At 41.6% G+C, this 15,858-nt stretch overlaps 2 protein-coding genes across 2 annotated transcripts in view; one reads left to right on the top strand and one right to left on the bottom strand.

Moving 5' to 3' along the window:
* Positions 1–15,858, bottom strand: part of LOC135484632 (adenylate cyclase type 10-like) — a 23,612-nt gene continuing 7,754 nt past the window's right edge. The window contains exons 4-31 of the mRNA XM_064766266.1: positions 13,899–14,069; positions 13,373–13,513; positions 12,913–13,059; positions 12,407–12,621; positions 12,056–12,203; positions 11,379–11,417; positions 11,004–11,086; positions 10,635–10,835; positions 10,170–10,288; positions 9,827–9,903; positions 9,213–9,396; positions 8,539–8,766; positions 7,972–8,242; positions 7,423–7,715; positions 7,045–7,337; positions 5,918–6,553; positions 5,357–5,513; positions 4,744–4,966; positions 4,295–4,438; positions 3,911–4,092; positions 3,365–3,518; positions 2,832–2,923; positions 2,281–2,399; positions 2,008–2,104; positions 1,758–1,873; positions 1,295–1,412; positions 715–919; positions 1–378 (exon numbers count right to left, since the gene is read on the bottom strand). Of these exons, the coding sequence (XP_064622336.1) occupies positions 1–378; positions 715–919; positions 1,295–1,412; positions 1,758–1,873; positions 2,008–2,104; positions 2,281–2,399; positions 2,832–2,923; positions 3,365–3,518; positions 3,911–4,092; positions 4,295–4,438; positions 4,744–4,966; positions 5,357–5,513; positions 5,918–6,553; positions 7,045–7,337; positions 7,423–7,715; positions 7,972–8,242; positions 8,539–8,766; positions 9,213–9,396; positions 9,827–9,903; positions 10,170–10,288; positions 10,635–10,835; positions 11,004–11,086; positions 11,379–11,417; positions 12,056–12,203; positions 12,407–12,621; positions 12,913–13,059; positions 13,373–13,513; positions 13,899–14,069 (5,231 nt within the window). The remainder of the gene's footprint in view (positions 379–714; positions 920–1,294; positions 1,413–1,757; positions 1,874–2,007; positions 2,105–2,280; positions 2,400–2,831; positions 2,924–3,364; positions 3,519–3,910; positions 4,093–4,294; positions 4,439–4,743; positions 4,967–5,356; positions 5,514–5,917; positions 6,554–7,044; positions 7,338–7,422; positions 7,716–7,971; positions 8,243–8,538; positions 8,767–9,212; positions 9,397–9,826; positions 9,904–10,169; positions 10,289–10,634; positions 10,836–11,003; positions 11,087–11,378; positions 11,418–12,055; positions 12,204–12,406; positions 12,622–12,912; positions 13,060–13,372; positions 13,514–13,898; positions 14,070–15,858) is intronic.
* Positions 14,716–15,858, top strand: part of LOC135485650 (ubiquitin thioesterase OTUB1-like) — a 3,758-nt gene continuing 2,615 nt past the window's right edge. The window contains exons 1-3 of the mRNA XM_064767941.1: positions 14,716–14,762; positions 15,396–15,448; positions 15,730–15,825. Coding sequence (XP_064624011.1) covers positions 14,726–14,762; positions 15,396–15,448; positions 15,730–15,825 — 186 coding nt within the window. The 5' untranslated portion in view covers positions 14,716–14,725. The remainder of the gene's footprint in view (positions 14,763–15,395; positions 15,449–15,729; positions 15,826–15,858) is intronic.

The raw sequence follows: 15,858 nt of genomic DNA on the forward strand, positions 1-15,858 counted from the left end.
CTACATTTCCATATTACCAATGAGACACATCTGCGAGAACCACTCTGGTAGTGGCAACGTGAACTGCACATTCATATTTGTCTCCGTTTCTTCATCTGCACCTTTCAGCATCTCATTGAGAGACGGGTCGCGTCCCCATCGACGCTTCCAAAACGGTACTTGGACAATATTTTCCGACTCCCACATCTTCTGATTGTGTTGTGCCCAGGCTTTGTCAAAGGTTACGCTCAGCTGCTCGGACTTGGCTATGCACGCCGCCAGGCTTGACCTCATTGCTTTGTCATTGCCACTGATACCGTGAGCGAAAGCTTCCAGGAGGAGTCTCCTCGGCTGGATGACCTCAATATGCTTGCAGATCTTGATGAAGGTCTTCATCACCTGCCGAACAAAAATGAGGATAATGAGTAAATACATGTAGATCTGGGAAACACAGCAAGTTGTCGAGTCGGTCTGGAAACCACAGAAGTTATCTCGCAATATGGGTTCGTAGGGACATTTGAGTTACAAATCAGAGCCAGAGCAAGAGGGGAGCAGGCCACCTTCATTCACAGAAAGTTGCTAGGTTATTCAGAAAATCCAAACATGAAAGAGATGAATCAAGACACACACAATCAGAGGTGCAAGTCTTGCAGCCTCAAGCATAAGAACTGAGAAAACCCCATTACTGAAAAACTATGTGGAACTCTAACAGAGGTCATCGGCTTGAACACTCACGTCCTTGAGCTGAACCTTCCATTCAATCAAGTCGGGTCGACTGCTGCTCGTTGAGAACTGACTCAGCCGCAGTAACTGACACTCGACGACCTTCGAGTAGGCCAGACTCCCCATGAATGTGCGGAATGTCTCCAATGTTGGCATAACCTCCTCGGCTCTGGAATACCAGCTCTCTGCCTTAAAGATACTCCCAGTTCTTGTGTACCTATTGTAGAATAGTGGCATAAACTGCAGAATTATGTTCATTTATTTCAACCAGAATATACCAACTCTGCCGTGTGATCAATTTTATACTGGTGTCATTGCCTGACCGAGATGAATTCAAGAATGTGACCAGATCAAAGTTACCAAAAGATTGTGGTGTTGCACAACACTACCGGCAGGTTATCCTTGGGGTAGGCCCAACATGCTCTTTCACAGTGGCAACTAAAGTCGGTCAACTATGACACCGGCTTACCAGGGCTGTGTAACATTACAATTTGTGCTCCACTATTACTGTTTAGTGACAAGAGGTCAGCCAAGAACCTTAGGCCAAATCTATCTGAAAAACACTTTCGAAAAATGTCCGACAATTCTTTACCATAGGCACATTGCAATGGCAACATGAAACTTGAGGATCTTCTCAGGTGTGAGTGATGGATGGCTCCACGTTTCAGTGAAGTATTCATTACAAACTTCAGGATCCTCTAAAATATGACCTGAACAAGAAAGAAAAAACTTGTAAAATCATACATCTTGATAAACAGAGTTGAAAAATACCCATATATCAATTCTTTTTCTCATTTTTATATCCTTTTCTGACCTCATGATCTTTACTCTCTAAAAGCTATAGGTTGTCTTTGGACAGTTGTGATCCCTTCTAGTATGTTGCTGGTGATATGCTTTCAGAGAGGAACATTGGTTATATCACACCAGTTTTCAACGTCTTTTGGAATGGAAATACTTATTCTCCCTCACAAGGCCATCTTGACATTGAAAACTTTGCCCCAAATAACTGTTTAACCTCGGAAACAGAGCTGTAAGGCAAATGGATTGAAACTTACCAGTGTGGAGTACAAGGCTCATGGAGCCCACATAGTACCATGTCAAACCAATCTTATCCCTCAGTTCCTCGGCTATCAACTGGATGTTCTTTAGCACTCGAACACATCCAACATTCCTGACAAGGAGAAGATACTGACTGAGTATTTGTTTAAAAGAATTAAAGATGAGGCAAAAGCTACACTTCCATCAACAACTCCAAAACTGGGGAAAAATTCTATGGGCATTTTAGGATTCCTGTCATGTACTTACTCCATCCTGAGCAACAATGCTTCTGCCAGGCTGGGGAGGACATGCAGCACCACTTCTGGTGCGTGGATACGCTGGGTAATCCGAATCACATTCTGACCTGAAAACATCATATCAAGCATTTTATGATTCTGTTTCAACACTATGCATCATAGTATCACATTGTTACAAGACGGTTATTTCGGGTTGCTGTTGCATACGAAATTCCCTACTGGACTGATATATATAAGGCTGTCCTCGTAAAGTGGCTGAAGAAAGAGCAACATCTTGTCTCACCAGCATCACAGGCTTCTACAAGTCTTCCCTTGTTGAGGTACGCCTGCATCATTGTCGAGTGGAGGCAGGAGATGGAGAGAACATCATCTGGAGTTAGGTCATCAATGGAATCATTGATCCTGGAAGGAAATTATTCGACATTGTGAACCGCTAAATTGTCATGCCTTTTAATTTTTGCAACCTTCAAAAATGCCTGAAAGTAATTTTCCAAATTTTTATTTTGGCGGAGCACAAAAATTCTTTCCATTATTCAATTAAAAAGATATCTTTTTGTGATTTTTAAATTGCGAATTGTGGTTAAAAGATGAACTGACACTTTTAACGTTTCGTAATTTGATAGCACGATAATAACATTTTTAATAAACACAATAATAGTAGCTGCAAAAATCATGGGAATTTGTAATTCATGCAAGCTGTGTCAAAACATGAGACAGCACCAAACCAGAAAAATTTGGTGTGGAGAAGACTAAAAGACAGCCAAAAAAGTCACAGAGCTAATATTTGACTGCTGATCGAATTCATGATAACAAAATTTGAAAAGAAACACAAACCTGTCAAGAGCAATGTTCTGGTACGTTGCGGCGAATTCTTTCTTGCCGAGTGCCGTGCTCACTTCGATTATACATGTGTATGCAGACACGACCTGGAAGAGAATTATCAAAGCTGTGGAGATCAGTCAAGCGAGGATTCCTGAATGACGAGTTGTTGTCCATTCTGGCGACTCTTCCTCAAAGCTTCCCGATTCGACTATGCCATGGAGATACCACAGCATAGCTAGATCAGGGAGTTTCACGTAAACAGCTAGATCGAGCTGTAACAAAACATAGCCAAGATGTACAGCATTTTTACTCATAGTCATAAAGAAAAGTGGAATATCTTGTAAAATCTGACCTGTCAACTAATGTTGTACCAATTGGCAGAGAAAATTGGGATTCATTGTTGCAATCAATGAGGACATGTGCAGTTGTGCACTTCTTTGCGCAATCTATTTTTAGAAATGACACAGGTTATAGCGAGAGTGTGGTCAGTATTCCATACCTGCTATATTCTGATAACCTCACATTTTTCGAATGATCACACTTACTGATGATAAGGAATGGACTGACTTTTCTACTATGTTCAGCTGCTGCAGCGCTACAGCGAATGCACTCTTGAAGTTCTGATGGATCATGTGGATCTGGTAGAGGTCGTGCAAGCATCTCACAACATCACTTTGTTCCATTTGATCACTTGCAAGACTGAAAAATAATTTGATACAACCAGGCTGGTCTAAAGCGGAAGTGAAGGGGGAAGGCTGGGTATTAAAGGGTCGTAGAAAAACTTGTTTTTCATGCAGATTTTGACAAAAAGTGGTGCTCTGCAGAGACCCAGAGAGCCTATTGACCCCCTCTTCAGGACCAAAAAGTATTTAGCTCTCACATCTATCAGCCAGTAACCGTATATCAAAAAAGAGTGTTCTTTGATGACTTATCAGCAAGTTATCTGATGTTGAACTGAACTATATTATATATAATATAATATAGGCTCCAGATAGCTTTAACCTAACCCAAACCGAACTTAGGTTAGGAAGTTCAAATGACTTAGGAGCTAAGCCTACATTTATAATGTAGTAAAAGAAAGGATTTCTCACCTGTCAGCAGGCTGAACCTTGGAGTCACTGGGGGTTTTCCTGTGCTTGCTTAGCCTGAACTTCTCGATGGCTATGGTGATGGAACAGGACAATGAATTGGATGGCTGAGACTTCTTCCACAGCTTCAAGGCCTTTCTAAGGCACTGTTCAGCTTGGAGACCTTTTCCTAGTTGAGCATGTGCCTGAAATTTGAACACATCTGTTTCAGTGGTACTGTGAACTTAGATACCTCACAGTTGGTATTGGTATTGACATTTAATAATTAACCAGCAGACAAGTAATCTATTGCCCCCATCAAAGCGATAATTGTTGCAGGTCGCAGCAATGAAAATATTTCATTTGCAGGGCATTCGTTATCTAGCATATCATGAACCTGGTACCCACCTGTCCTTTAAACATGTAGAATACAGCATAGGCATTCTTGGAGACGTTTTGATTGAAAGCCTGCGACACATATCGTTCAAATGGATTCTGTCCCTCTTTCAGCATGTCAATGATATTCTCCACCTCCTCCAGGTATGCAAGTGCCTGAGGGAAAAACATTCAAAGTTAAAATTGATCATACAGTGATCCAATGAAGGCATAAAGTGATAACCAATGCCCCCAGTAACAAGTCTGAGAGGTATTTGGTTCTATTTCATTCCCGATTGTGCACTTTGGCAAATTCTCGCTTGATCGTGTTGGTCAGCAATCCCTTGCCTGATTTGGGAGGTAAAAGTAAAAACCATTCCAGAGTTTAAACCCATGACCCTTTGCTTGTGTCCGAGGGTCGATCATCTTAACGTTAACCAGTATGAAGTCACCCTACTCAACACCACGGTAGGTCACTTTACCTGAGTGAGTTCATTGACGCCGATCTCGGCAGCAGCAGCATGGCACAGGGCATAGATTGTATTCCTGGCATCTCCCGCACACTTCCAATGCCGCGTCAGCTCGGGATAGACATATCTTAGCACAGAACTACAGTTGCATTCGCGTTGGTCGAAGTCACTCAGCAGGTTGTTCTCTTCCTCGGCACTGACGACTATTTTCTCTGCACTCTTGGAATGTGGCAGACTATGAAAAAAAAGGAGGGTATTATCATTTATCATACCCCAGTCAATATGGTATGATCATTGGGCCTATTAAAGAGATGATTACCATAGGAAGAACAATCTACAGTTAAAGTGTCAGTGACATCTATAGCTAGGGTGTCGAGTGACATAGTCATCAAAGGATATTATCTGTTGTTACCACAAATGGAACATTTGCATCTGGGTCCTCTTTATTTGAGTTAACTATAGTCACGCTATGCCATGTTTGCCTTCTCTGGTATAAACACAACCTAAGACTCTTCAAAGGTATTGATTGATCTGCACAACATGAGGAGGTTGCACAATATCTTTCAAATGTAGAAAGAACTCCAAGCTACGAATAATGCCTATGAAGTAAAGACTGAGAGATTACCCTAAGAAATCTTGAATGCACGACTTCCTTCTTGATTGCTGCTTGTCTCCTTTCAAGTCCCCTCCAAGCGTATTTCCTGTTTTCTCTTGCTTCAATGGTGCTACAGCATCGTCTTCTTCAGACTCCTCGATAGGTGCTACACGACTGCTGCTGAACACTGAAAGAAGAAAACACTACAGTATAATCACCAAGGATAGCCTCTGGAACCCAAACACAGGTTTTTGTTTAAATATCCTCCGGAAAGGCCAACCTGTAATGCCTGGGTGCTGAAGTTTGTGAGGTCTGGATGTGTATTGCTCAGCTCAAAATCAGTGGGGGGGGGGGGGGTATCTACCTCGTGATTTGTCAGGGGATTCCAAAGATACATATTTTAGGCAAGGGAGAATCCCACATCAGCCCATTTGCCACCTAGTGCCAATAATATGAACTTACTAAACATTCAGGAGACATCTGAAGTGCCAATAATATGAACTTACTAAACATTCAGGAGACATCTGAGAACGAAAAATGTTTCAGGTAATGGTTTTAGGTAATGTGGTGTTAAACACATGTGCGGCTTACATTTCTGGGAGGACGTGGGAGTTGGTTTTGAAAATGAGCCCTCGCCATGCAAACTGGACATCAGTCGACCCCGACTCTTCATCTTCTGGCCATGTTGCGTTCTAGACACACCGACATCCGCCGAGAACAATTCCTCCTTTTCTTCATCTGTCATTTCACTTTCCATTGGCACGCTCAGGGCCCTCGATCGGTATGGCATGATATCGCCACCGCCACAGTACTTGCACTTGAACGCCTTGGTCTCAAGGAACACGGCTGCCAGTCGATGCAGGAGAATTCTCTGGTCCTCCAGGAGGATCTCGTAGGCCGTCTCTTGCATTGTCGCCGAGGCAAACACCAGCGTTTTACACTGTGAGAAATCTTCATGCGCTTTCTTATCGAGCGTACAAAAGCACTGATTCTTCATGGGTAGACCTGAGCCTCTTTCCTCATTCAAGCTCTTGTCGACGTTGGCACCGCAGGCAAACACGCCATTTCTGATGAGACGTATCACCGACAACTGAGTTTCCTTCTTCTCCTTTGACGGAATCACAGCCTCGAGTAAATCTGGCTGGAACGATTCGCCGAGAATTGACGCACATTTGACGGTCAGCTGATCTGTTGGGTTCATCTGGTCTATTCTTGCCAGAATCAATGCTGAAAATTGAAATGATATCTTCATAAGCAAGTAATAAAGTAATATAGCTTTCTATTCAAATTTAAGGAGCAACTCAAGCCAAGGTTTTATCGCCCGCATGTGGACATTTCACATGGAGTCAAATATGCTCAAACCTGAGCCTGACTCTTAACGGGAGGGCACAGTTGGTTAATGAGAGTAATCAGAAGATGTACTAGATGTACTAAAGTTGTAGTCGTTTTGGCATTTGTATATTCAAGTGCACTGAGCTTTTAAGTAGGCCTACAGGACAAATCAACTTAAGAAGAATCCAAGGAGCTATCAAACAGTTTGATATTTGAATTGGTTTCAGCTGTAAAACCTGTCTTCTGAACTAGTCTGAAGTCTCTAAGGTAAACTCTAGCTGCCACCGATGACCATTTAAAATAAAATGGCACTCTCGTAGAACATTGCTCCAAAGGAATAAAGGTTTCTTCTTGGATCGAACATGAATAGATTTTGGGAGTTATACCTTTGACTGATTCTGGTATCTGTATCGCCTTGATTCTCTCATTGTTCAGCGGATCGATAATACACACTTTTGGTGTGTTCATGGCAATACTGTCCTTGCTGCCAACTGCACTTGAGGTGATCAAATCAGCATTGGCATTCAGCAAGAGATCCTCATTGTTTGGTATCACCATATTCTTGTTGTTCAAATTCTGCTCCGTTGCAGGAACGATTTCAATCAGGCTGTCGGAGATCATCTCGCGTAGGAGTTCTTCACACCACTGTGGTACGCCGTTGCTTTTGGTCACCAGGATTCTGTAACAAAGATACAGATAATCAAGTTGGCGGGTCTGGGTTTCGGCAAGTGATAAGCAGACCTTTTGCTTACAGTAACACTTACTCAGCTAGCAGTCTGGGAATGCCTTTAACTCCCAGCATCTGGCAGGCCAGTGATGAGAGGCAACCAGGTTCCAGTCCTCCAATGCTAATTACGCTGACTTTCCTCGCCTCCTTGGGCATGATCTGCAGACACTCTGCCAAGAAGGGATCGCTGGCTCCCTTGGATGGCCGCTTGGTCATTATGACCATGGAGACCGCAGACATACAGAGGGGGACGAGGAACATTGAGGATTCCTTATCCATGTAGAACGCATCGTCGACAGTGAAGAGCATGAAGCCGTACTTGCTGCTGGCCTGAAGATGGTAGAAGGATGAAATTTTTGTAGTGTCACATGTATTGAAAGCAGGAAATCAAATTATTCTTCCAATAAACAGCTAACCAGGCTAAACAATATGAAAACATACTGAGTGGAATCCTTCATAACAATTAAGAAAGGACCAACAAACAATCCTGGTAAACAACTTATACAGCCAAGATTTCTTTCAATTTAACACAAATCTAAAGATAATTCTACACCTATTATTGGAACTAATTAAGAGTTGCTAATACCTCATATACTATTCTCTCAATCAGGTCTAATATGCCATTTTCCCTCTCATTGTAGACGGTATCTTGTACAACTGGGAACTTGACATGAAAAATCTCATTGAGCAAGAAGAGAGCATCCGTGATTTCCTGATGCGAGAACATCTCCAGCAGCACAAGTTCTCGCTCCTGGTAGTGCGCCGTCATGTCGAGTTTCAACATCTCGGCCAGCAAGGATCGCGCCGTGAAGTATGGGATCCTCTTGCTGTTGATTGTACACTGACAGAAGAAAACTCTGAAATAAATCGCAATTTTGAAAATCAGGAAGTGTTTCAACAAAATTGTAAGAGCAAACAAAAATCAAGAGGATATTTCAAGTTTTGAAAGTGCTCGTTGACAATTGCTCAACGTCAGATATCAAAGATACGGTTCTGAAAGCCTGGCAAACAGGATCAGGTACCCAACCACTGCAGCTGCTGAGAGAACAAATCAAGAGGGGTGTCCAAACTAGTAAAAGGTTGGCGTGAATTGACCAGAGTGGCACTTTTTACAGTGTTTTCTAATATACGTTTACTGGGCTTTTCTTATTACCCGATCTTCTCCTCCTGGTCAGCGTATGACAATATATCACAAAGCAATCGTGTCTTTCCCACACCAGCTTCTCCCTCGATGATGATGATGTCACTCATGCCTGGTGGCACCTCATCACCGCCATCTCGCTTCCACAAGATCTGCCGTCTGATAGTCTGCACCTCTTTCTTACGGCTCAACAGCGGGTAGAAGAACTTCCGGTATTTCCTTTGACTCCCTGTTGCCACACTAAAATAGAATACATGTACATGTAGATATCAAGTTCAAGTTTGTTTTGACGTCATAAAATCTCTTCAATGACTTCGTATAACATTGCAACCCGTATTTATTAACATCATTTTCATCATATCTTGTAGTTATTCTACCAAGCAGCTTCTTTAATTCATAATAACTGACAGCATTTTGAAATTATGAAACTGTCAAAATTATTGAAAATATTTCAGGACTAAGGAGTAATATTGTCAGCACTATTCTGACCTGTGTCATTACAAAAACTTTTACTGACACCATTAAAGCAGGTCTTCACAGAATATTAAGGAGCTTCTTATATTGCACAAAACTTGATCCCTGATCCCTGCGAGAGCAAAATGGCAAGGGCATGAACCCACGATACCAGGATTGTGGGTCAGACAACCGAAACCACTCTCCTCCTATAATAGTTTGACGTAACTTACTCTCCACTTCCAATGTATTCGCGTACTGTGCCCACGTTCTGTAAACCTTTCAGAGTTTTTGCGTCCATCTCATTGAACTGAGACTTGCTGAGTTTGGCGTTGTAGAACGTTTCCTTGTCACACACCACCCGCTTGGGGTAGTGCATCATGAACCTGGCTGCCATGTTCACTTTACGACCAATCACTGCAAGGAAATCATTACATAAACTATTTGAAATCACAAGAAAATCCAATATCCCTCTCAGGTATTTTCCTGACCTTATGATCATCCCCCAGTTTAACTACAGTGAGTAATATGATATATTTAAACACTGACAACCATTTTAATGCCTGGTAGTCAACTTAAATTGGGAAGGTCGGAGAGGTTTGTAGACATCTCTTTTGTGGAAAGTTGAGCAAAAGTCTCCCTTAGGTCTGCCATGGGCTCTGGCCCAATCCGAGGAATGGTTCATCAAAGCCTGGGCCTTTCCCAGTTTCTGTATATAATTGACTAGGACTAGGACTATCACTCCGACTGAACAGGACTTTGATACCAAGGCTTTAAATGATGACCAGTATGGTTCTGAGACCAGCACCTCTGCTTGATGTCTAAGTCTTTTAAAAATGTCAGTTACCTGTGTATTCTTGCCGATGTTTGTGACCAATGACACCGCAAAATGTGGCACCTGTTGTTACACCTATAGACACAGCCCTGGAAAGTGCAAGGAGTTGGGATAGGATGAAGATAGGAGTGCGGAGAGGAAAGATGTGATGGTGAGAAAGCATACAAGTAGCTATGCTGACGTCGTTTGTCTCTAATGCTAATTGAGCAAGTGAGCCAAGGAAGTGAGTTTTCAGCCTCACAGGCGTGACTCTGAAAAATAGGATAACATAAAAGTGCACATACTGGAAGGGCGGTGCAAGTGCTGGTGTTGGTTGATTGAGAGGACAAGTCCTCTTGTGATTTGATCGACTTACTCTACATGGTTCATTAGAAGACAGGCTGCATGGACTTGAGAGGCAGCTTGCAGGGCGTGTTGGCTGTCGTTCTCGTGCTTGAAGCCAGGAAGACCAAATATGGTCAGAAAATTGAGTGCCTGAAATGGTATTTTTCATCGTGAGACATCATATGGCCAAACAATCGTTTAATACCAAACTGTCATCTGTCTATTTTACGTTTTGTTCATTTGGGTTGGTTATGAACATGAACAACAAAATCAGGAGGTCATGGGTTCGACTCTCGGAAGGATAACTGCGGTTTTCTCTCTGTGTCCTTATGTAAGACACACAACCCTACTTGTACAACACTAACAATTACTCCGGTAGTGCCTATCCAAAGGGTGATATCACCAGTTACTTGAAGCACTCATGGTCCAATGGCACTATTCTCGAAAATACCTTATCAACTCAGATTCAAACCACAGAACAGAATCTCAAACTAACCTTTGCATCTTTGTCAAAGGCAAATATTTTGTTGAGACATCCATTGAGTGGCGCACAGAGACCATAGACAATCTCAAAGGACTCTTGTAGGACGACTGACATCTCCTCATGGGTCATGCGGTCATTCAGAGAGAGGTTGGTGAACATGATAGTCACCTCTCTCACCTCTGACAAGTACTCAAGAGGCTGGTCATCATCAAGCTAAAATAACAAATAAACACGAGGACGAGTTGAGGTACTTTTAATATAGTGTTGAACTGAGGACACTTGGCATCCAAGGACACGCCTCTGTTAAGGACAAAATTTACCAGTTTAAGGGTGTTCCTATAGTATAGACCTTTTTCTGAACCTAAGCCATCATTGACCTACCTTCTTGATGACAGGTTTAACAATGTACAACTTGAGTTTACTCTTCAACACGTCATCATCAGCCACTAGCAGAGACTGGCGCACTGGAAGAAAGATCTATGCTTTACAATATCTATGAGAAAGACTTTTCGTAGTAAGACGGACATTTAGCCTACAATCAAATTGTCAGAAAGCCAAAGCAATCAGACTCTAGGTATGCAGCGGTTGTACTACCGTATCCCTTGCATAGATGTTTCAATTTTCAATTCGACCAAGTTGTTTAAAAGGGCATTCCAGCCAGCTAATCCCAAATTGTTCTGTACAGACTGCAGTGACTCAATATTTGAATTGAAAATGAGGTAGGAAGGGATATGCTATCAAAATTGTTCAACTTACACTTGTTGCCATATTCACACCTAGGAGCATTCAACAGTCCTGAAAGAAAACATGATAAGGAGATGCATTTCTTAGCATTCTTGGTGAACTATTGGCCTATAATGCCTGGCAAATACCAACCGCAAAAACTTATGTCGGGTACAGTAATGATGTAACTTGAAAATGCAGAGCTAAGGGAAGAGACAAAGTAGATAGATCGGTCTTAATTATTTCCGCGGATATAGTAGTTACCGACTCTCTCCTTCTGCAAAGATAGACTTGAGAAGGACTAGTGCGTACAATGGAACCTCCCTTAGCAAACATCTATCAATGAAGGACAACCTCTCTATTAAGTACAGTAGTTTTGGTCCCAAAATTGGCTGTTCCATACAGTTTGACCTTTCTATCAAGGACAGCACTTGTCAGTCCTGAGGGTGTTCTTAATAGAGAGGTTCTGCTGTACTTGCAAAGTACTTTATATGTTTTGTCACTGTCATGACAGTGACAAAACATATAAAGTAAGTACTTTATATGTTTTGTCACTGTCATGACAGTGACAAAACATATAAAGTACTTGCAAAGTACTTTATATGTTTTGTCACTGTCATGACAGTGACAAAACATATAAAGTACTTTGCAGACTGACTTTATTGTGGCTGTTTCTTATCAATGAATTAATTCAGTGAGATAATAACTACCTGCGCCAGAATATTGATCTGCATCTTGAAGAAGCTTTTTCAGTTTTTCACCGAGATTCTTATTCTTGACCTCTTTCTGAGCATCGTTTGGCTTGATGGTTCTTTTTATGTTGTACCCTGACGAATGTCCACCAAAACCTTCCCAAACCTACAAGTGAGAGAAAAGTGGTTCACTGCTACTGAACAGGTCTAAATCCAGAGTGACTGAGATCAGAAGAAACTAACAAAGGCACTATTTGCTGATCTACTGTGACTATCAATCTATCCTGAAAGAAGGAGACTTTAGGATTGATGAACATCGCCAGTAAGTTGGCATGCAAGAAGAGGGTTAATACAATGTCAGTTTCTTACCCTGACATGCCTGCCATCCTGAACAGTTTCATGTATCACATCTTTCGTAATCTTCTCCGTACACAAACTCCACGCATGCGGTGAGACAACAATATAGCCGGACTGACAGTACGTCTCAGCTGTGTTGACATCCTCGACGGCTTTCCCCGTTGCTGTGTAGTGACGGAATTCATCATGACCCTGATATTGGATACATATCTCACCAGCCGCGATACCTGCAAACATATATTTCAATTATCAAGCCTTGAGAGGTTCCAGTACTTGGACAATTTTTCTCTCAAAAAGCTTGGCTTGTAGGAAACTTTTCATTTGCAGATGGGATGATTGCCCAACAGCAAGCAAATTGTTGGCTCCCATATCAAATTATCAGTAATTTTCAACAACTGGAATCATTAACTCTCTCAGTGCCAGATTTGCGTTTGGCCTACATGTATATGACTTGAGACTGCTTCACCACCACTTTGTCTGCAAAGATGCTTGAACGAGGCCTTGACATTTTCGCTTACCTATTTTGACCCGAAGTGTGACACCAACATCAGTTTCCCATGCGTTGAAATTCCTCTGTATGCTGAGTGCACATTTGATGGCCCTGAAAATAGCCCCAGGCAGATGATCCAAATCTTTCACAGTCCAAATGGCAAGAATAGCATCACCTGTAAAGAATCAAATAAAACTCCTAAATCGGCCACAGTTTATCTGCCAAAGGTTTCAATGAAAGAAGGTCAACTGAACAATGAAATAAACCCTCACCGCTTTTATCTTACACGGTAATGTGTATACTGTGGTTCTATGGGCTCCTTGGAGACTTCAGCTGAAAATATTCGACTGTCCTTGAAAACTATTTTGCGTTGCATTTTTGCCCATTGTCAAGTAATGATTTTTGTGAATTTTCATATCAAACTAAAACAGACAGCACTTTTAATCCAAACGCATCCTAAATTCAAACTTCCCACTCCCAGTATTTACCTGCATATTCCAGGACATCTCCATCAGCTGAGAGGATTCGATCAACAAGAGCACCGATATAACCATTCAGAGTCTTTGTGAGCTGGTCAATGCCACTTTTGGCACCACTCATTGTATACTTCTCACAAAGTGAGGTGAAACCTTCAAGAGAGAAAACTTAGTGTGATATTAATCATGATAAACACACTATATAACATGTATCAGCGCTCTCAGTACTATAGTGATACTGCTTGCTTACACTTATGTATGAAAACAAAGTGTCAGTAGATACATACCAGTATGACTTGTATCTTGAGGAATTTCCAACCTTCTTTTTCAGTATTGATGGTCTAAATTCTTCAACTGACTGGGGTTTTCCACAGAATAGGTTGACTAAATCATAGATTTTAATCATAACATCTTGAATTTTGAATTTTTTGTATGGTTTTTCTTTCACTTACACTACAGCTTTCTCACTAAACCTCAGACAAAAACAAACAATGTACCATGAACTGACGAACTGACTTGTTGAATAACCTTTCTTTACCTGATACATCAGCAAAGAAAACCACACCATCAAAACGGTCAAAATGTGGCAGTTTCTTGGAATGATCGAGGTGAACCACACAATCAGGGATGTGCGTAACAAGCTGTGCGACTATTGGACCCTTCTTCCAGGTGACCTGTGTAGTAAATCTTCTATGCCCTTCCATGGCTTCTGGAATAATGAAATTACCAATCAATGATTTAGGAATTAATGAAATACAAAAAACACTGGCAATGTAGATGCTGCTCGTGATGATGCTACTGCATGTCAGTGACGCCTATGCTACTCGTGATGCTGCTGTGTTGCTGAGTGATGCGGCCTGTTTGCTGCCGGTGATGCCATTGCCTGGCATTGATGCAGGATGGTGACCATTGTTGATTGTGATTGATGATTATCTACATTATCAAGCATTAGCAAGAAAGCTATGATATGAAAATATAAAACATGTTTATTTTGTGTTGTGTCATGCACATTAATGCATATATGATGTACATACAATGCACAATGCATGCAAAGCATGCACGTCGACTGCATACTGACAGCAGACGCTCCAAAAACAAAGTTCGCTTAAACATTATCTAAGGCATGTATTCACCTTTTTTTCTATCACTGTTTGATTCTATGATTACTTTTGATTATTCTTGACGCATGTCTTGGCTTTGATAACGCATGACTTGGTCATATTTTCAAGTGAAATCAAGAATTTTTTTGTTTTTCGTTTTCGACGAAGATTTCAAACATGGCGGTCGTTTCGTGCGTCTAAAAATATCCACCAATTAAATCGCTACCATTCACCCTTCTGCGCAAGCGCGATAAAAATAACAATCATGGCGGAAGACGACAGAGGCCTGCACTATGACCAAGGTAATTTCATTAAATACATCCCTCATTATTATCTCATTCGCTTGCTAATGCAGCCAGTGTAAACACTTATATCTCCTGTAGCAAATCAGTCAAAAATCGGAGCCGAAAACGCACTCCAGATGACAAATAACAAGGAAATGCATGATCTTTTTTTCATTTCTTTGGAAATAAACTGGAAATACAATAACAACCCAAACCATGTCCACAATCCATCAGACCAACATTCAAATAACGCCCCACTCTCATGCTGAAAATAGGTGTGAAGTGTGTCATGACGGCTGAAAACGACGTCAAGACTCAGCCGTCATGACTCGAGACAAATTTGACATTGCATGAAGCAGGAGAGCAGAATACGACACTAAATACCTCAACCTCATCTTCGGCCCCAAATAGTGAAATATGCCGATATGGCATGCAGATAGTATGGTTCGCGCATAACTGACATGATCTATAATGCATATCTCCTTGAAAGAAAAGGCTGTGTTGGACTAGAGGTCAGTTGCCGTCGTCAGTATCTAGGACCATAGTGTCGTATATTTTCAACATTTCCTCGTAAACTTCAACCACAATACTATAACTTACTATGGTCCTGTGCCAGAGGAAAAACCATCATTTTGTTTTTTTGCATTTCAGAGGCAAATATTGATGATGCCATCAGAGCACAAGAAAGAGCCATTGAAAAAGAGGTAGAAATATAGAGTTGAGGAGTTCTCACATTACCATTTTAATACTAGAGACCGTCAAATTTTGGCAGGCATTTTATGGCAAACTGCAAAAATGTGGCAGGCCCCTGGCGATTTCAAGTCTTTGGTAAATTAGTGCCCAATGCTGGCCTGTGAAAAAATGCTGAGTGTGGACTGAAAGTCGATTGCCCGATCAGGGGAAGGGGGCAAGATGGTTTACATTGACAACTACATAATGACTCTAACCAGGGATGATTTCAAATTTGATGTTTTTATTTTTCCAGGTTGCCACGACGCAGGCTCTGATTAGTGACAGGTTGGACTTCAGTGTCCTTGAGGAGCAATACAGTTCGGATGAGGCGTATTTGCTGAAAGTTCGCGTAAGATCAGGTTTTGTGCAGTCTCCAAAAGTA

Source organism: Lineus longissimus, chromosome 3, assembly GCF_910592395.1.
Source record: "Lineus longissimus chromosome 3, tnLinLong1.2, whole genome shotgun sequence".
Taxonomy (NCBI): Eukaryota; Metazoa; Nemertea; class Pilidiophora; order Heteronemertea; family Lineidae; genus Lineus; species Lineus longissimus.